Raw genomic sequence first — 20,803 nt, forward strand, 5'->3', positions numbered from 1 at the left:
ACTATCAAACGCTGTTCTTTTGTTGGGTAGTTTTATGGATGTTCATAAGCTTTTTGATTTTAGAAAAGATGAAAAAACTGTTAGCATGGTTGTTGCTTGTGTTTATATCTGTTCCAACAGTAAAAGCTCAAACTGACATAGCACCTTTACGAATCTTACAAAATAAGGTATTCATATTTCTTTTCGTAAAAGCAATAAAAAATCACAAAAATCTCTTTTTTAAGGGGGTAAAGGGTTGACCCTCCCCCCTAAATCTCAGAAAATATAAGAGATAAAAAAGCAAAGGATCATTGAAATTGATTTTACTGGCATATTATCGTTCAAAACGGCGATAAGAAAACATTAAAAAGTAAATCCTTAAAGCCTGAAAAAATTATTGTTCAACAAATAAATTTATCAAAAGATTTAAAGTCAAAGAGTTTTTAATGAATCTAATCTGAAAAGAAACTATTGTAGGCAAATGAGAAGAATATTCCAGATATAGTGAGCCAGATCACTACTTTGTTAGACACAAGATTTGAGGTACAATTTTGTATTTTATAAACCAGTAACTTTTAAAGACATATCTATGTACATTTATAGAATTTGATTATAGAGATGCTTTGCTTGAAATATTGTACCCTTGAATCATTGTTCCAAAACCAGATGAATACGATAACTATTGTTGTCTAAAAAAAGTTTCAAACTGCTTATTACGATTATAGAGTTTCTTCTCCTTATAACGATAGGACAATTCTAACATGCCTAAATCGAAGATAAGGGCTTCCCGCTAAGTAAGAACATCAGTAAGGAAAAAGTTTTCCTTATTTAATGGGGAAAAGGTATATATAAAATATTTGTCTGAAAGGAAGTTTACATAAAGTACCCAGCTTAGAAATGAAAAGAATAAAAAATAACTATCTAAAAAGACGACATTTACAACTATGCTTCCAAGTTATTTTCATACTAAGCTACAGGGAAACATAAAAGAACGATTTTTCCATTTTCTATCTGACTCATATTGCATAAAATACTTGTGGTGCTTTTAGAGATTTTTCATAAATGCACCATTAGATAATGGTTTAATAGTTGCTTGAATATGCTCATCTTAAATCAATTGGACGAATATCAGGGATAAGATAATTGCCGATAAGTTAATGTGCATTCCCAATGATGAGACACAAAATTACCTCTGTGAAGATTACAATTACTGTTTGAAACGTTTTGAGACTTAAATTAATGAACCTAACAATCAAAGTTTTTCAGCCAACGAATAAGAAAACATTACTATAAAATTTTCAAGACTATTTTAGAAAACAGCCAAATATCCCCAATCTCCCTAGATGAACATAATGACTATCAGAACTATTGTATTTTTTAATATCTTTGTTATGCCTAGAATCTAGGAGATAATGGTATGAACATAATAACTATTGGAACTGATCTACCCCCAATTGCGACAGGTTTTAATCCAACTTTACATTTCAAGGTAAAAAGTCATGTAATAGATATTTTCGCATCGTATTATAGACAGCTTTCTGTGGATTTTGAATAAAATTTTTATTTTAACTGGAACATCATTTTATTTAGCGTAGCTACTTAGAATTAACTTGTCCGTCTGTCTTAATGCAAGTAAAAGTATTTTCTAAAAAGTTTGAAACATGATTTGGGAATCGTACTTCTTCTTCGTTGTAATAAGAAAAGGTTACAGTATTTTTTTCTTGGCAATTACAGTTTACATTATTATATATGGATATAATTACCCCTGTTAAGCTTTTAATTTCTTTATTTTTAGGACATAAATGAAACTTTTTACTCTGATTTGCGGGTATGAATTTTAAAAATCTTAACATAAAAGCAACAGGATGTCAGTCTGTCCGTAAGTTATTTTTGTACTCAAGGATCTAGTTAACCTGGTATAGATTATTAGATATGGTTCTTCTTTGCGATGAATCTTCTCTTTCTGGAATAATTATGACTATTTTGGCGGGGGTTTGTAAGAGAAATCGCCCCTAGGAAAAAAGATCCCAACCAAAAATTTTCATTTCGTGAAATAAAAAAAATATAGAATTGAATGTAAGAATGTATAGTTACCAAAGATTTATTCAGAAACTATTTCTTTGTATTGTAAGTAGACACATGCGTAGCATTTATAAAATAAGAATATTTTTTTATTTGCATGATGAAAGGTTAAATAAAGTCCATTCATCAGTTTTTCCAGCAGTTTCCCCTATAGAAAGTGTACCACTAAAAAACTAATAAGGAAGCATACCCCAGTGTAGGCCCTGCAAGATTACACCTTCCTTCGCTGCTTCTAGTGATTAAAGCGACAAAAAAAATTCGGGTATAGTCCCTTTCGTAACATCGCACCTTATGGGGGCGATCTTCGTATTTTTCACAGTAGCTTTTCTCCTATTTCTAGCCCCTGCGGGGGGCTCTAACCCTGTGGGGCAATCACCTAACCCAATATAACCTAACCTAACCTAAAATAACCTATAAAAATCTATATTTAAAAAAAGACGAATCGCTCCTTATGGGGCGATGTTACGAAAGGGAATATTCCCAAAAATTCTTCTATAGACACATTTAAAAAGCTCATTTAATAATATTTATTCTTGTTTTTTATTCATTTATTAATTTGGTTATTAAAATAATTTTAGGGATTGAATAGAAGTAGTTATGGAAAGACAATGATAATTGGAAAATTTGATGATCTAGATATTTTTACAATTAAAGAAGAATTCAGGTTATATCACTTTAAGAGAGGGATAGAACAATGAAATATAAACTATTTTTGTCCCTTGAAAGCTTGTTGATATTGGCGCTGTAAAATGTCTGTACAAATTTTCTACCAGTGTCCTCTCACTCCCTGAATTTTATAAATTTTTTAATGATGTCTGTATTTTTGTATTGTAATCTCAATATATCAAATATTTTGAAAGTTCAAATACTTCATACAAAGTTTCTCTATAAGTTATTGTGTCTGTCTGTCTGAAATGTTAGGAAACTATTTTCAATTTCACTTTTCTTAGTTTCCGTCTCGCTTTACTGCGACAAAATCTCTTCAATTGATTTCTAAATCAAACGCGGGGAAGTCCCTAAAGTTTTATAATAACGTTTTCTTATTCGTTGACTTAACAACTTTGGGGACTTTAATGAATTTTGATTGGTTGGATAAAAAAGTAGATTGTTTAAAAATTTTAAACATTAGTACCAATGTACATAAGGGGTAATTTTGTGTATCATTATTGGGGAGGTACATTGATTTATCGTCCATTGTCTTATCCCTATAGATCCTGGACTTTAAAAGATCTAATGATTTTTATATTTTCTACTTATATAAAAAACAAGGATGACAACATCCATAAGTAGCGAAGCTCAAAAATTATGAATAGACATCTGGGGAAAATGATCTATGGAGTATGTTATAAAAAACTTCAAAAATAAGAATAACGAAATCTTTTAAAATCTTTTAAAATCCAACTAATAGTAAGTCTTTATAAAACTTGATCAAAATATGTAGAATAATGACTATTTTAATCACTAAAAATTCCACCCATTTATCTTGAACAGGAGTTTAGAAAATCACAAAAACTTTAAAAACTAGGAATCGATCTAGCACCCCAACTAATAAGGGTATTGTAATAAAACTTGATGGAAATATCCCTGAAATTTTCAGCTGTCTATATTGTATAGGGATCGAAAAAATCAAGAAAACCTAAAAATCTAGGAATCGATCTAGCACCCCAACCAATAAAGGCATCTTAATATAAAACTTGATGTAAATATATAGAATTTGAATTTATTTAATCCCTGAAAATTCCAGCCATTCATCTTGAACAGGAATTGAGAAAATTGCAAAAACTTAAAAATCTAGGAATCTATCTAGCACCCCAATTAATAGACAGATGGACAAAACAATGTATAGGTTAGATGCGCACATGTCATAGTAATATTCACTAAAAATTTCAGCTGTCTATTCCTAATAGGAGCCGAGAAAATCACGTTTCCCCCATAGCCTTACTGACTGACTGACGGACAGACAAAGTGAATTATAGAGTAGCTTCGCTACTAATAACGTTGATTTTTTTAGATTTCGTTGGAGATTTTTCATAATAGTGACGTTAAGCAATATAACTCTTGAAAGTGCTGAACAATATTATGTTTCTCCTGAAAAAGGTAACACTTAACTTTTTCAAAGATTTTTTGCTGATAAAGTGGCTGTACTTTGTTTGTAAATCAATAAATCATAAATTTAGGTTAGTTATAATCGTCATATCAATTTTAATCTTTGTTTTAACGGTTGTAAGAATTTTATGAAATAATATGAGTAATTTTTTTATCATGATTGGGTTGAGGATTATATCAACTTCTATTGTCCAGAATTTTGAGAAGATTAATTTAATGTCCATTACCCTCTCCCTTATTCACCAACAGAAGAGTATATTAATATTATTATCAGACAAACTTATAGATTAATAGTTTATTGATTTACTACTCATAGCATTATATGCACAGAGAAAGAACTAAGTAATAATCTTGATATAAAAGAAACAGGATATTAGTGTATCTGTCTGTGGCTTAAGATCTCGTTAACATCTCCAGGTTCTTATGGTTCTTAAATCTTCTTATAGGTCCAGGGAAGGTTTGTGACTATTTTGGGAAGTGTACCTCTACGGAAAGTTTTGGGGGAGGGAAACTCCACTCTTCCAAGAGATAAAAAGCCTGGAAAATTACCCCCATCACTTTCTACCTTTTTTTTAAAAATTAAAATCGAAAATGGAGAGTAGACTTCCCTCAAGTACCCCTAGAGTCCTTAAAGGGGCGTAGCTGTTAGTAGGATATAAAGAAAGAAATAATAATATAGGATATTAAAAAAAATGAACACTTCTTTATAACTCACTTGTAAATCTTTACGATTTAAAAGGATGTATACAATATTCATTTGAAATTATTTTTAAAAATCCATCAATTGCTTTTCTATAACTATATTTGTAGGTCCGTCCTATTTTAAATTCATATTTCTTTTGTGTTTTTATAGATTTCTAGTTCCTATCCATAAATGCAGTTGTTTTTCCTATTGTATATTATGTACAAATCTACGCATAGATATAATATTTTCATTCACATTTTTGTAGGAGAGAAATATTACAAACTTCCCCTGGTAAAACTTGAAATTACGCAGGTATTATCTTTATAAAATCAACTGTCTACCTTAAATATCAGCCGAAAAAGTCACATTTACCCGTTAGAGACAGTTGGACGGGCGTACAGGCAAAGTGAATTGCATAGTAGTTTTACTACTAAAAAAGAGGAATGGTTGTCTTCGCGGAATACATTTTAATAAATAATGGAAAACAGCGGGAGAGTGTAAAAAATAGCATAAAATTGTAAGCTATTTAAATGATTATCAGTATTTTAACAACCAAAAAAAGCATGAATGAATATTCTATATTCTAAGATCAGGATAATAATGATTGTTGTTTTAGAATATTCTGAAACTGTGGAGAGTTTGTAAAGATGAAGAGATGATTCTAAATGTTTGGAGTTATTTACAGGTGCTTACCCGCGACCGTGGCTCAACACGTCGTCAGGAAGATGAAAGGTTCGAATCTCGGTCCGTCACCGCGTCATAACTACAGACGTTAAAAATGGTTCCTATTGCTGCTATGTCAGGTGCGCGACATAAATAGTAAGAGTAGGGGGGAATGCCTTGGCCCAAAACAGGCGCAACTCACTACCATGCACAGTTAGGACTTCTCAGACAAAGGTCGTGCAATCAAAGGGTTGGTTGTCTGATGGGCAGATGGGCATATGGACGCTTTACACCGCAATCATAGGGCTTAGGGCTGACAACTCTATCCCATATCCATAAAAAGCCACATTGTTACAGAAACACTGACAAATTGTCAGCGGCCTATGCTCCCCCTGTGGAGTGTAAAGGGATTGTTACTGTTACTTACAGGTGCTTATGTTTTTAGATGTATCAGTATTATTTTTTTATTTTAGCTTGAGTTAGCAAATTAAATTCTAAAAGTAATAAAATAGATTAACCTATAAGAAATGTGTATACTTTGATGTGAAGATTATGTTATCAACATTTTCTGTATTCTATTGTTAGTATGTGTTCTGTACCTTCAAAAAACTATTACTTTATATTTACTTTCTGAAGATCCTTAAAATGTATTGGTAAATAAATTCATTTATTTTTAACAAGCCGCTTATAGCGCATATAAAATGACGTCATACAATACAAATAACCAATGATAGGCCAACTAATATGTGCACTGGCCTATCATTGCATGGTCATTTATATTGTATGTCGTCATTTTTTACTGACACTATAAGCTGCTTCAATATTAATATTGAAACTAAAGTTAGCTTACACCGAAAATAGTTTAAGTCCAAAATATCTGCATGGTTCATCAAATAGTTTCTGAGAAACCCCCCCCCCCCACCTCTGGTGAAAAAGTGCCCCCCTTTGACTAACAGAAGGAAATATTTTAGAATAAATGGTTGTTGCCGACTCCAAAGACTTGTGACTACAACCCGCTAGAAAGTCTTACTCTACTAGGAACATTTTTAACAATTGTAGTAAATATTCTAATGTATATCATACCCTACTTTATAAAGAAGTAAGGTTTTTTGTCTGGATTTTAATAGTTACTGAAATGATTGGGTTCTCTACTTTAGTTAAGCTTCAGATAGGTCATAGGATTGTTTTAGGTTGAATACATTGGGAGCCGTTTGTTAAAATGTTACATGAAAAACAGTAAGTTCTCCAACTAATGTTTTTGAGCTTCTGATTCCTGGATTTCCCGTTTTCCATACAGGTAAAACTAGCTGATGTAAGAAAAATAACGTGATAAACATTTTAAAGAATACAACTACTCTATAGATAGGATTATGTCGATCTTGGCGTTTCACTTACGAAAAATAACTTACCCTTTACAGCTTACTGGCGAATTTTTAAAATGCTTTCATATGAATTAGACTTTGAATATTCATTGATTTATACTTACTAAAAACTAATTTATTTTTGTGTAAATTTAATTTTCCAATTCAAACATTCTTTATTGTCCTTGTAAGTAGATTATATAATTTATGTTATTATTTGATAACTTAGAAGCTTTTTATTGTCCTTTGCTTATGCTCATAATTCTCGTTGTTCCATTAAAAGAATTTCTAGTCTTTTTAGACTTTATCTTAATAGAAATGTTTAACTGGATTTAGAGAGGATGATTTTGTGAAAATTTTATTTGTTTTTGTATACTTTTGTTTTTTAAGTATCAATTCTAATCTTCAACTGATAAGATGTCAGTCAGACTGAAACAAAATAAAACTTAGGATCTGAGAATCGCCAAAATTATTTTATTAAAAGTTTTTTAATATCTTTTGGCAGTTAAAAATAATCCTATGGACTATTGCTACCACCGAATCTACTCATTGAAGTTCTTTTTTATTTAGGCATTTTGAACTTTATATCTGAGAGATGGAATTTTAATATTTATACTCTGAAGCATAACCTGGAGGGGGTCAGTGTTAGCAAGGTAATATTTACCAAAATTTAAACTCACTGCGACGCATCACAGTGCGTATGAGGGTTTTTTGACTTTTGTGTCAGAACCTAAATTTGGACATAGTGCATTTCATTACCCTAGGTAAGGTAACTTCATTTCACTTTTCAATAAAATCTAATATGCAGCCATTTTTGAAAAAATTAGATTTGAAAATTTCCAGTTCAATTTTCATCCACTAGGAGTTACCGCAAAATCATGACAAGAAAATCAAAGATTAGTTATTTGAAATTTTGAACAACTTTGCTTTTTTAAAGTCTGTCATAAAACCTCTCTATATATGATTTATTTAAGGCCGAAATTCCATGACCTTAGCAAAGCAACTGATAAAAATGAATCAACTCACTTCAGGAGTGGTTTTATGTAAAACGTTATAAAAGCAAATTTGTTCAACATTTTAAATAAATAATCTTTGCTTTTCTTGTCATGATTATGCGGTAACTCCTAGTGGATGAAAATTGAACTTGAAATTTTCAAATTTCTTACATATATGCCGGATAATGTTTAAGGACATTCTTACATTTGTAGGACTTGATTAAAGAGATGATTCGCTTATAACATTGTACATTGCTGTCCTAGGAATCAGTATTCAAAAAGTCTGATCAATCAGACAATTATAATGCATAAAAATTAGTTGTTAAAAATCAACATGTTTAAAATGAACGGACGTACATTCTGGTAACGATTAAAGAGTTGCTAAGCTTTCTAAATCGTACCTAAATACTACAGGAATCACCATGCAAACTTTGAACCGACCCTAATTATAGAAGAACTTCGCTTTTAAAAATTACAGGTGTTTTAACCCTTAACAGTCGGGCCCCTTGCTGCACCTTAATCGGTTGGGGGGGGGGGGGGGGGGCGTTCAACGCGTAGATATACCACACTTTTCTGGGATCTTGCCAGATCAAGTATCAACTGTGGGGAATACCAAAGGATGTCTCCATGCAAAATTTTACTCTCACATGAAATTTAGCCAATGTAATTGCCTACAAAAATGTACTTCATCGTCAACTTGATTGGACAACTCTTTCCCCTCCTAAATGTCCATTAAAATCTAGGAAACGGCAAAAATCGCCAAAAATCATGCCTTCGGCTGCGAATAACGGCTAAACGGTCAGCCGGAGGCGAATCAAACATAATTAAAGAAATGTCCGCCTCAAAAAGTTGTTCAGCATCTAAAAGATGCTTAAAGTCTCTAAAACGACTCCTTCCCCTACTTTAAGGGGGAAAACTGAAAAAATGTTATTTTCAAAAGTATGCCCACTTCGTGGGTTTAGGGGGCACTGAACCCGTTACCCCAGGGTCACCAAATATAAAGTCTAGTCGGCCCACAATGCTGAATTTTCACCAAGTGAAAGTCTTGTGTCATAATCTCTTATGAGAAAAAAGTTAATAATTAATTAAAATTTCAAATTGTGATTTTTAGATGGATTTCTTTGATGAAATGACAGGCTGTTCAATTTTTAGGCCATTTTTTGCGATTTTCGGCCCGCCACGCCCAAACAGTTTGAGATAATCTCACGGGACCTTTTGCCCATCCTAAGACACGTTATTTGTGAGGTCTAAGAAAAAAAATCCCGGATTTGATGAAGCACGACGTCGCAGCGCGCCGTCAAAAATCGCTGGTCGGCTCAATTTGCCCCCTCAGTGTAAAGATTATTATTATAATCTTTTGCGTAAGTCTGTTTTTTTCCTAGACCTCACAATAACCAGACTTAGGTTGGGCAAAAGGTCCCGTGAGATTATCTCAAACTGTTTGGGCGTGGCGGGCCAAAAACCGCAAAAAATGGCCTAAAAATTGACCGGCGTGTCATTTCATCAAAGAAATCCATCAAAAAAACACAATTTTAAATTTTGATTAATTATTAACTTTTTTCTCATAAGAGATAATGACACAAGACTTTCACTTGGTGAAAATTCAGCATTGTGGGCCGACTAGACTTTATATTTGGTGACCCTGGGGTGACGGGTTCAGTGCCCCCCACACCCACAAAGTGGGCATACTTTTGAAAATCACATTTTTTCAGTTTTTCCCCTTAAAGAAGGGGAAGGAGTCGTTTTAGAGACTTTAAGCATCTTTTAGATGTTGAACAACTTTTTGAGGCGGACATTTCTTTACTTATGTTTGATTCGCCTCCGGTTGACCGTTTAGCCGTTATTCGCCGCCGAAGGCATGATTTTTGGCTATTTTTGCCGTTTCCTAGATTTTAATGGACATTTAATATAGTCGTTCATAGTCGTTCATAGGGATAACATCTCCTCCCTAATGTGCAATTAGATAATAATAATACTATCCTATAAAAAAGGGGCGTGGCCATTATCAATATCTCCTAAACTAGTAGCTACTATTTGTGTAATCTATATCTTTTTTAAAGTGGAGTGAATCAGTGCATTATCATTCTCTATTCTTCTGAGTATTTCTGTGATTATAAACATTCTCCTTGTGACATCTTTTAGCTCAAAATGGATTTAAGTGAAATTACTTTACTAAAAAAGGAGATTGTGACCCTTAAGGAGGCTTTAAACCAGCGAGAGCAGTATGTTCGTAACTGGTCAGTAAGGATCAATAACCTTACTGTGCCCAGGGAAAATGTTAAAAGGTACAAAACAGTTGGGGCTTGTATGCTGGAAGCATACAAGCGCATTATTCTACCTGTGCTGAAAAGGGCCATTCCTGATGTTCAAGATCCTGAATGGGGACCTGTCACAGTACCCCCCCTCCACCAGCTACTTGAAAATGCTCATTTCCTTGGAAAGGCCAAAAGGTGCAAGGAGAGTAATGTTTTACTGCCCAGAACTATTATTGTCCGATTCCGTTCCCGCTACTGGAGAAACCTGTTTCTGGAGCACAAAAGAGACCACATCCCCTCTCCCACAGACCAAGAAAAAGAAGTCTTAAAAATTGAAAATTATTATGTTACCCCTGACCTGACCAAGATGAATCATGAATATCTCCTCAAGTTGAAGTCAGATCCAGAGGTAAAATCAGCCTGGACACTGGACTCTAAGTTTGTGTTCATACTGAAGTCTCATCCCAACACAAAACACTTCATTAAGAACACCAGCACACCTGTGCAAGAAGTGATTAGAAGTGCCCTCTCCAGACAGCAGGATCCTGTCCCACCAACACCTACAACTTCCGTCGGCATATCAACACCTACACCCACACCTACACCATCCTTTTCACAGATGGGTGCCAGACCAAAAACTCGTGCCTCAACCCAGCCTCAGAAGTGTGTCTTCAAGGCTGGCACCAGAAAATCAGCTAAGAAAAATAAGAAGAAGCAGAAGTTGAACACAGCACAAGAGTCCTTAAGCGAGAGCCATAATGACGTCATCAACCTGACAACAGATCTCCTGAACAATATCCAACTACATCAATTACCAACGGACAATGACCTCAAAAGGACTCTTTTCCAAGAGAAAAATTTTAATTAAATATTATAAGCCTAAAAATTTTATTTAGTCAATTTTCAGCTTTAATTATCATTTCTCAGCAAAAGTTCTAAAAATATTTTCATACTTCTCTCTTTATCATTTGTTAGTTATCATTAGAATGAAACTAAGCTAACCATATATTTCTTTATATTCTGAAGAAAACATACCTTCTCTTGGAAAATATAAGTAGATACAGGTTGAATTTATTTAAAACAGTTCAGGTTTACTTTTTTTTGCTACAAGTATGATTTATTAATAATTAGTTTGCTTCATCTAATACTGCTTGGAAAAATTTAATATAGAATAACATAATACTTTGTCATCTATTCTAAAATCTATGACTGTTCTATTTTTTCACACAATGAAAACATAATTATACATATAATTCAAAGTAACTTAAAATAGCATTAGCTACTTTAATATATGATTATGAAATTCCATTGTTTAAAGTCCACACATAAGCCGTTAAGCCTTTAATCCCCAAAATTTCGGAACCTAGACTTAATCTTTACTTATTTTCATAATACCTTCTTAAACTAGCTCCGCCCATTGTTATTCTACTTTACACTTTCTATGAGAAGCTAGGAATTAAAAATTATAATCCCCTCTTCTCACACATAATATCTTTCCCTCCCCCTTTTTTATTTGTAAAAGTAACTATTCTCCCACATTCTTCGAATCCAAAATTATATGAATGAAGTGCTCTGAATAAGATACAAAATTCTATAACAATGCATAAAAAATAAGTTTGTTTTTTAATAACTTGTATATATCTCTTGTTCTTTTAAAGTCTTTGAAAAATTATATTGCAAAGTATTTCCTGTATTCTTACAAAATGATAGCATCGTAAAATGTTTTACTTTATTTTATGACTTCATCAACTTAAAATTACTTAAAATATTTTCTACTTTATTTTTCTCTGCTGAAATTGACTTCTTAAATTTGTCCGCAACCCGCCTCTTTTATACGGATAGTATTTTAATCGCACATAACTTTGGTGCTGTTATGCATCTATTATTTTATTCGTTTTGTTTGCTAACCTTTCTTACACATTTTTACATTAACCCATTCCCCCTTCCCAATCCTTTTTCTCTGTGCTTTATAAAAATGTATTTCTACATGGAAATTAATGAATTTACTTAACATTTATAATCTACAGGTTGACAAAAAATTTGACTTTGTCCATGTTTTAAATAATAATGAACAAGATGAAAATTTTTCACCTTATGAAAGCATTATAATAGACAGCAAATATTATAGTCCTGAAAGTTTTATCCAATCTTTTCAAAACTCAAAAGATCTTTCTTTACTTAATATTAATATAAATTCGATTAAGGCAAATTTTCAGGGCCTCTTAGATTTAATATTATTTTTTAGTGAAAAAAACTTTTTCTTTGATATTATTTGTGTCCAAGAAATAGGTCAAATTGTTGAAAAGTCCTTATTTATCATACCTGGATATCATCCAATCATATTTAAGCAAAGAACTAAACATTTAAGAGGGGGAATAGGTATATTTGTTAAGGCCAACTATAAATTCTCAATTATTAACAATCTTTCAATCTTTGAAGAAATGATATTTGAAAGCCTTACTTTGGAAGTTGAATTCACAAAAGATAAGAAATTTCTTATATCAAATATATATAGACCTCCCTGTAGAAACAACCAAAACTTTTCTGTAAACCAGCAGCACCAATATTTTTCTAATACACTGTTGGGATTACTGGATAATATAAATAGCCATAACAAAAAATGTATCTTAGCTGGTGATTTTAATTATGATATTTTGTCTTGTTATCAGGACCCACATGTTGCAAATTTCATAGAGAATATGTTTGCATCAGGTTTCCTCGAAATTATTAAACACCCAACTAGGGTGGCCCAAAATATAAATTATTCTACTTCTTCATTAATAGATCATATTTGGGTAAATGAAATTAAAGAATCTTTCACAAGTGGGATTATAACTACTTACTTCAGTGATCATTTCTCCACTTTTTACATAATAAATGACAAAAAACCACCAGTAAGTTCTAAGTATATTAAAATTAGAAATTTCTCAGAAAATAATATAAACTCTTTTAGAAATGATTTAGAAAATGTTGATTTTAGTAGAATGTATGAAATGGAAAATGTACAGGAAAGCTTTGATTATTTTAATTCAATATTTTATAGCTATTTTAACCGTTACTTTAGTGAAGTAGAGGTTAGATTTGACAGGAGTAAGCATAGTATCCAAAAATGGATGACTCCTGAAATTTTAGTGGCAAGAAATAAAAAAATGGAACTCTATGAAGTGTTGTCTAGGAATCCAACAGCATATAACAGGCAGCGTTTTAATGCTTTTAAAAATCATTACAATAGACTTATTAGAAATAGAAAAAAAGAATATTATTCTGAACTTTTAACATCAAATCATGGTGATACTAAAAAATGTTGGGAAATTACTAAAGAGGCTGCTGGGCTTTCTAATACTAAGGATAAGTCTGTCACAGATAAATTACTTATTAATGATAATGAGGTCACAGGTGGAATAGATATCAGTAATACCTTTAATCAACATTTTACCTCAATAGCAAGCAAAATAAATGAAAGGATCGAACCATCTGATAGACCACCTGATTCTTACCTTGAAGAATCAGAACACATCTTTTCAATACCTGAAATTACCCCTGCTCAAATAGTTGAGGTGGTCTTAGAATGGCAAAATAAAAGAAGCTCTGATTTTAATGGTTTGTCCCCCTTTTTACTTAAAAAGATTATTGATTCTGTAAAAAATCCTCTCTGTCATATATTTAATCTTTCCATAAAAACAGGGAAAGTGCCAATACAACTGAAAATAGCCAAAATAACGCCAGTCTTCAAGACAGGGGGTGACATGCATTGTGTGAATGACTACAGACCCATTTCATTGCTATGTATCTTCTCCAAAATTCTTGAAAAGATTATAGCCACAGCTCTGAAACAATATTTAGCTTCAAACAATATCATTGATAGTCTTCAATTTGGCTTTCAAAACCTTAACTCAACTTTTCACCCTATGATTCATTTACTTGATCATGTGGCCAAGGCAATAAACAGAAATGAATACACTATTGGTATATTTTTGGACATTAAAAAGGCATTTGATTGTGTTCCTAAACATATTCTCCTAATGAAACTGAAAAAGATAGGTATTCATGGAAATTTGTTGCAATGGTTTGAATCTTATCTATCAGAGCGCAAACAGTTTGTTAAGGTAGGAAATGCTGAATCCTCTAAATTGGATATAACCTGGGGCGTCCCCCAGGGATCAGTACTTGGCCCGATTTTATTTTTGATATTTTTTAATGATCTTCCAAACTGTACTTTACTTAAAAGTCTGCTGTTTTGTGATGACACCACATTACTAGCTTCAGGGTCTAATTTGAATCAACTTGCTAATTTTGTAAATGATGAATTGCAAAAAATTTCTACATGGTTTAGATCAAATCAGCTCTCTCTACATCCTGATAAAACTAAATTTACAGTGTTCTATTCTAACTTAGGATCAATACAATGGGATGATATTCATTTATATATCAATGAGAATAATTCTAGTGCAAGGAATCCTAATCCTGACCTTATCAAACCCATTGCTTATGTCAACAATGCATCTGAAATTCCAGCCATAAAATTTCTAGGTGTTTACTTTGACCCTAACCTTAATTTTAAGTATCATATACAGAAATTAAATGAAAAGCTCTCAAGAGCTCTCTTTATATTGAGACAATGTAAAAAAATTCTAACTAGGAGCGCACTTAAAACCTTATACTATTCTATATTTCATTGTCATTTAATCTATGGAATTTTGATTTATTCAAGCTCGTATGAAAGTAACTTAAAATCTATTGAAATCAAGCAAAAGATGGCAATCAGAGCAATTACAGACTCTCATTATATAGCCCATACTGGTCCACTATTTAAAACAATGAAAATTCTACCATTTGAATTGTTAGTGCAATACTTTAGAATTAAATTCATGTATGAATTTAAACTTAACATAGCCCCTTGCTCATTTTTTAACATGTGGAAAACACGAGGACATATGTCCCAGGGTAATATTAGACTTAGAAACCAAGAAGATTATAGCATCCCATTTGCCAGATTAAACTTGGTTAACAATCTTCCACTTTGTACTCTTCCAGCCACCTGGAATGCGCTTTTCATTAACAATAGCTTTATAGTGGAACAGGCAACTTCTAGATTTAAATTTTATAAAAAATTGAAAAGAAAGCTTTTAGACAGTATTGTAGTTGCCTGTGACAGGCTATTGTGTCCCTCCTGTGACCTTAACATTAATCTATGATTGTACAAGTCAACCTGTAGTTTACCTTTTGATTGCCTAAAATATATACATTTTTTTATAATCGCACAGAGACCCTATTTTTTCTCCACTTTCCTATCCCCCCCCCCCCCCCCTACTTTTCCGAAACATCCTTCCTTGCATATTGCTGTATATAGTGTACATATATTACTTATATAAAAATACCGCTTAAAAAAAAACATTTAAATCGAAGTCTAAAATTAAAAGGCTGTCAACACCGCCCTCAGGCGTTTTTCAGTCCTTGGATACTTGTATTATATTGTGTTAAACCTATAGTATTCATTGTTTATAAAAATAGTTTATTAATAAATTCTTAATGCAATGTAATTACCATTTATGAATGTTGAATATTAAATGTATATGTTGTTTTGTCCCAATAAAATATTTGAATTTGAATTTGATTTAGGAGGGGAAAGAGTTGTCCAATCAAGTTGACGATGAAGTACATTTTTGTAGGCAATTACATTGGCTTAATTTCATGTGAAGTAAAATTTTTTGTACCTCCAACCGGTTTTGCTCCAGCTGAATCGATTTACAGATACCCCCTAAAAACCGGAAAAAAAACGTTTTTTATAAAAATCACGGCCGGTTTTGGCCGGATCAGGCTCAAATTTTGCATGGAGTCATGCATTGGTATTCCCCACAGTTGATACTTGATCTGGCAAGATCCCAGAAAAGTGTGGTATATCTACCCTCCCCCCCTATTACCTCAGTTCCTATTATAGCTAGAGGGCTAAAAAAAATTTGATTATGAATTTTCGACCTTAAGTAAATCAAAGTCAATTTTCGCTTCCTTCACCCTTTTATTTAACAACCTTTGTTTTTAGGTCCTTTTTTACTTAAAAATTTCAAACGGCTGTAATTTTCTTTTTTTGAAGCTAGAAGAAAATTTTAACCGTTTTTTAGCCAACCGTTAAGGGTTAAGAATCAAGATATATTTTAAGAAGCTATAAAAATAAGAACTGAAAAACTCTATATTTTCCAATATTTGCACTTTTATTAAAAACCTCAAGAACTTTCTAGCACTTAATAAAAAGCACTTGATATTTTTATCTAGAAATACAAAGTACATATGTAACGTGTTTAATGTTTTTTTTTCAGGGGTCGGCAGCCGCGCCTCAGCCGCGCATAAGCCTCAGTTTTAAACCCTCTTGTGAGTAAAAAAAATGAAATTTAAAAAAGAAGGATTGTCTGCTAAAATGCAGGTTTAGACATCCAGCTGAATTTAAGAGTGATAAGATGTCGATTACAATGAGGCTTACATGCGGCTTACGTGGGTCTGCCGAATCCTGGTTTTTGTCCAATTAGCAATTACATGTAAGAAAATTGGACACTTTCGTATGTAGGTTACTGAATAATTTTTCTTTATAACAATTAAGAGAATACAGATACAAACTTAAATTCAGAAACATTAGTTTACTAAAATGACAGTTTTTCACGAATATTAAAATAAAAATCATAACACTGGTTTCAATCTTATAGTTTTTTTATTTCAAATAAAGTAGTCATTTTCTTTAGAATAGAACCTAAAATATTGAAGCTACTATATAATCCAAATCTCCTACCCTCATACTTAGTCTTATATGAAGGAATTAATTCATAAAAATATTTGTTTTAATCCATTAATAGTTTAATTGACAGCCTTCCAAGGATATTTAAAAAAAAGATTAAAACCAGTTTTATGATTTTTTTGTTTTGTGCTTTTCTAATTATTAACAACTATTAAAAAACGATGAATGTGCCGCTGAATAAAAGATTTATTATCTATTTATGTACATTTATTACAGTGTACAAAATTTGAAAGTTTTATCGAGCTATTTCCTCCAAATCAAGACAACGTAATTTTGTTTTATTCACATATCAAATTCTATGACCTAAAAATAAAAATAAGTGAATGCAACTACATCCTGTACTAGTTTTTTAACCCTTTTACCTGCGTTGCACCAAATAATCACTATTCCAGGGGGGGGGGGGGGATTATATTATGTTTCATATTTGTGCTATTTGAAAAGTCAATAGAGTTTCTAACTATTCTTTTACATAGCTAAAATGAGAGGTAGAGAAACTTTAGTTGGATGGCATTGAATGAATGTGCGGAAAGTGTAATGTGTGACGCCATAAAAATCCATTTCTTTTTTTAGTCGTTACCTTCCTCACATCTTCTCTTATTCTTCTTAATTATACGTATTATTGTGACGTCACACTTGACACTTTCCGTTTGTACGTTAAAAAGATTTTAGTAAAATATTTTTTTACAGAAGACAAGCAATTTCATGAATGTTCTCTGAATGGATATAGGATATACGTGGATATATTGACGGGAGAAAATTTGTCGTCAATTTAGCTTGTTAATATGGACCTCATTTAATGGTCAGTTCGTTCATTCAGTAGAAGGGGAGGGAATGGAGAAACGTTATTTTAGCCAACTACGAGTATCACTTTATTAGAGAACAGGAAAATCTGGTGCAACATCCAAGTAATAATATATCGATTGTTCTCTGTAACTTTGCTATCATTAAATTGTAACAATTCACGTTGACTTTAATATAACATTTGACAGAAACTTTTTTGGGACAGATAAACTGTCAAGGGACAGTGGCCTTCACACTTTTTAATTCCATCTATATTTTATATACTTTTTGTCTATTTAATTCATACTAGCGGCTACGCCTTTAGAGGCCTCTATGGGCATCTGAAGGTGGTTGGGAAGTCGACACATGCCCATTTCAAATTTTAGTTCTGAAAAGAAAGACAAAGTCAAAATTGTGTCTAAAATCATCCATGTGACGTCATAAAAATGAGGGATTATCCATTTCTTTTTTAAGGGTTTTCTTTTCCACTTCTCTTCTCATCTCCCTCATTTTATGACGTCACATGGATAATTTTTTACGCAATTTTGACACAATTAGGGGCTTTGTCAAAAGAAAAAATTGTACACAAATTTATTGGTGGGTCATTTTTCCTAGGGGCATTTTATCTTGGGAGGTTGATTGTTCCCTTACAAAAAAAAATATTGTAAACCCTACCTGGCCTTATGAGAATCTAGTATTTTAGTATTCAAGATCATCATGTTAACAAGCCTGGATAAACTATATCCATCTATATATTTAACTATCTATCTATCTACATCACTATCTATCTATGTATAATATGTTTAGTTGGTATGCCAGCGAGCTCGAGCCCTGGAGTTAATGAAATTGAACGGGACGTGGATTGGAATTGTCGGTGACATTGTTTTTGGCAGGTATCAATTACTATCAAGTAGGGATACAGGGAATGGGGATTAGATGATAAATAATCTTTCTTGAAATAAAAGTTAAAACTTTATATAAAGCAGAGAGGATGTGTTCAATAACCAAACTTGTGATCAATATCCCTTTCTTCCGACCAAAAAGCTTGAATATTATACATAAGATTAAGGGGGAATTACTATTAAATAAAGTAATTTTTTGATTGCCCGTTATTATCTTGCTAACCACTGAACCGTTTGAGGTCTCTAATTTTTAAATGTTCAATATGTCCTGTAATTGAATTAAATAACTAATTAAATTTCAATATTTGAGTCTTTAGATGGTTTTCGCTATTTTCCTTTCCCCTGTTGTCCTCTCACTATCACTATATTCCTGCTTTTTTGCACATACTGGTTATAAAAACCAATGGATAAAAAGCAATAAATTTATTATCACATTATTAAATTTTCCATTGGTTTCGTAAATGTATACTTTCTATAAATAAAACAAAGAAATAAAAGAACAGCTATTTCCATGAGATGCTTAGTAATAACAACACTTTAACAAAAAATAAAATGGTAAGGCCAGGGGCGTCCAAGCTTTTTATTTTGGGGAGGGTAAAATTTTTTTAAGGGGGGGGTAATTCGGTTTTGGGGGGGGTAAAATGGTGCGCGGAGCGCGCCGCAAATTTTTTTTACCCCCCCCAAAATTTTTACCCCGGGGGTAAAATTTGCTTGGGGGGGGTAATTCCCCCCCCTAAAATTTTTTTAAGGGGGGGGTAATTCGGTTTTGGGGGGGGTAAAATGGTGCGCGGAGCGCGCCGCAAATTTTTTTTACCCCCCCCAAAATTTTTACCCCGGGGTAAAATTTTTGGGGTGGGTAATTTAAATTTTATCAAAAATTTAGTATTAAAAATGCGCGCGAAGCGCGCAAAAATTTTTTTTGTTAGAGATTTTATATTTTGGGGGGGTATTTACCCCCCCAAAATTGTTTGGGGGGGTAAATACCCCCTCCTAAATGGTTGGGGGTGCCTACGGCACCCCAAGGGTAGGGGTAAATTTTAAATGGGGGGGGGGTAATCGCCCCATTACCCCCCCCTTGGACGCCTATGGGTAAGGCATTATATATATATGCAAAACAATTGTAATCATAAATAAATGTTTATGAAAAAAAGAAATCTTTTAATAATAATTAACAAATCAATGAATATTCTATTACATAAAATAACAAGTTTTTTGTCTAGATAAAAATTACAATAACTACTGAACCGATTGGGTTATAAATTTTATGGTAGCTTTACACAGGTTCCATGAGGGTTTTAGGCTATTTAAATCTTTAAACCATAGTTTTGAATTGTTTTTTGATATATACTTTGTTTCATGGACATAATTTTTTGTGGTTTTGATATCTTTTGAGTCATACCATTTAGTTTTTTTTACACATAAATATATTTATCCTTGTGTATAATAAAACTTTAACCTTTGATGTAGTTGGATCTAATTCTAATGATTGTAACACTTTCCTCACAAAAAATACTTTTATTTAATTGCTTTTTTCTAAACTAGAAACCTCTAAATTGAAAATTGAGAGCCATATCAGTCTAGCGTTTAGCGAGATCTTTCGGTGCAAAAAAAACTTTTATTCAGACTCTATAATCGTATTACCTGAGAATAAAAATTCTTACTAACTTTACAAATTAGAACTAATACAATTGTTCGTCCATTATAGGCTTGCAAAACATGAACTTCCAAGTAATAATAAGACTAATAAATTCAAATCTTTAATTTAATAACATTTTTTCAGAAATAATTTCATTTAAATCTATAAATATGAAGTTGAAATAGATGAGAAAAAAATAAATAAACATTCATCTTAAAATAGAAATAAGGAAAAGTTCTTGACATAAATAAAAAGTGTTTAATATTCATTGGACATAATTTTCTGTGTTATCTAAAAAGACATGTCTACTATATAAAAGACCCACGGATTTTCAAATTTAATAGTATAGAAAACGGACGCAATATTACACAGTGGGATCTTTTGAGAAAAAAATCGGGACATCCAAAAAATCTAAAATCGACTTTTATCTATCCTAGGACCTAATAATGGCTGTAAGTAGACAGCTAGAAAAGAAATTTTTAAAAAATATTAATTTTTGGCGGGTTTATGCCATTTTTAAAAAAGGTAGTGAAAAATTTCTTTTCAGTTTTGATGATTTTCCAGATTCTTTTACA

General features: G+C 32.2%; 2 protein-coding genes across 2 annotated transcripts in view; both read left to right on the top strand.

Moving 5' to 3' along the window:
* The first annotated feature begins 67 nt into the window (after positions 1 to 67).
* LOC145326747 (uncharacterized) lies at positions 68 to 6,618 on the top strand. The gene is made up of 9 exons (XM_080170134.1): positions 68 to 167; positions 457 to 522; positions 1,379 to 1,468; positions 1,775 to 1,807; positions 2,640 to 2,725; positions 4,073 to 4,158; positions 5,118 to 5,164; positions 5,469 to 5,537; positions 6,487 to 6,618. Exons 1-9 carry the CDS (start codon positions 69 to 71, stop codon positions 6,616 to 6,618), a joined length of 708 nt encoding a protein of 235 aa, XP_080026260.1. The 5' UTR covers position 68.
* Positions 6,619 to 6,756: 138 nt separating this feature from the next.
* Positions 6,757 to 20,803, top strand: part of LOC145326751 (uncharacterized) — a 36,863-nt gene continuing 22,816 nt past the window's right edge. Inside the window, exons 1-3 of the mRNA XM_080170151.1 lie at positions 6,757 to 6,812; positions 7,447 to 7,529; positions 18,498 to 18,583. Coding sequence (XP_080026277.1) covers positions 18,531 to 18,583 — 53 coding nt within the window. The 5' untranslated portion in view covers positions 6,757 to 6,812; positions 7,447 to 7,529; positions 18,498 to 18,530. The remainder of the gene's footprint in view (positions 6,813 to 7,446; positions 7,530 to 18,497; positions 18,584 to 20,803) is intronic.

This window comes from Acartia tonsa, chromosome 1 (genome assembly GCF_053477335.1).
Source record: "Acartia tonsa isolate MP-2025a chromosome 1, ASM5347733v1, whole genome shotgun sequence".
NCBI classification, from domain to species: Eukaryota; Metazoa; Arthropoda; class Copepoda; order Calanoida; family Acartiidae; genus Acartia; species Acartia tonsa.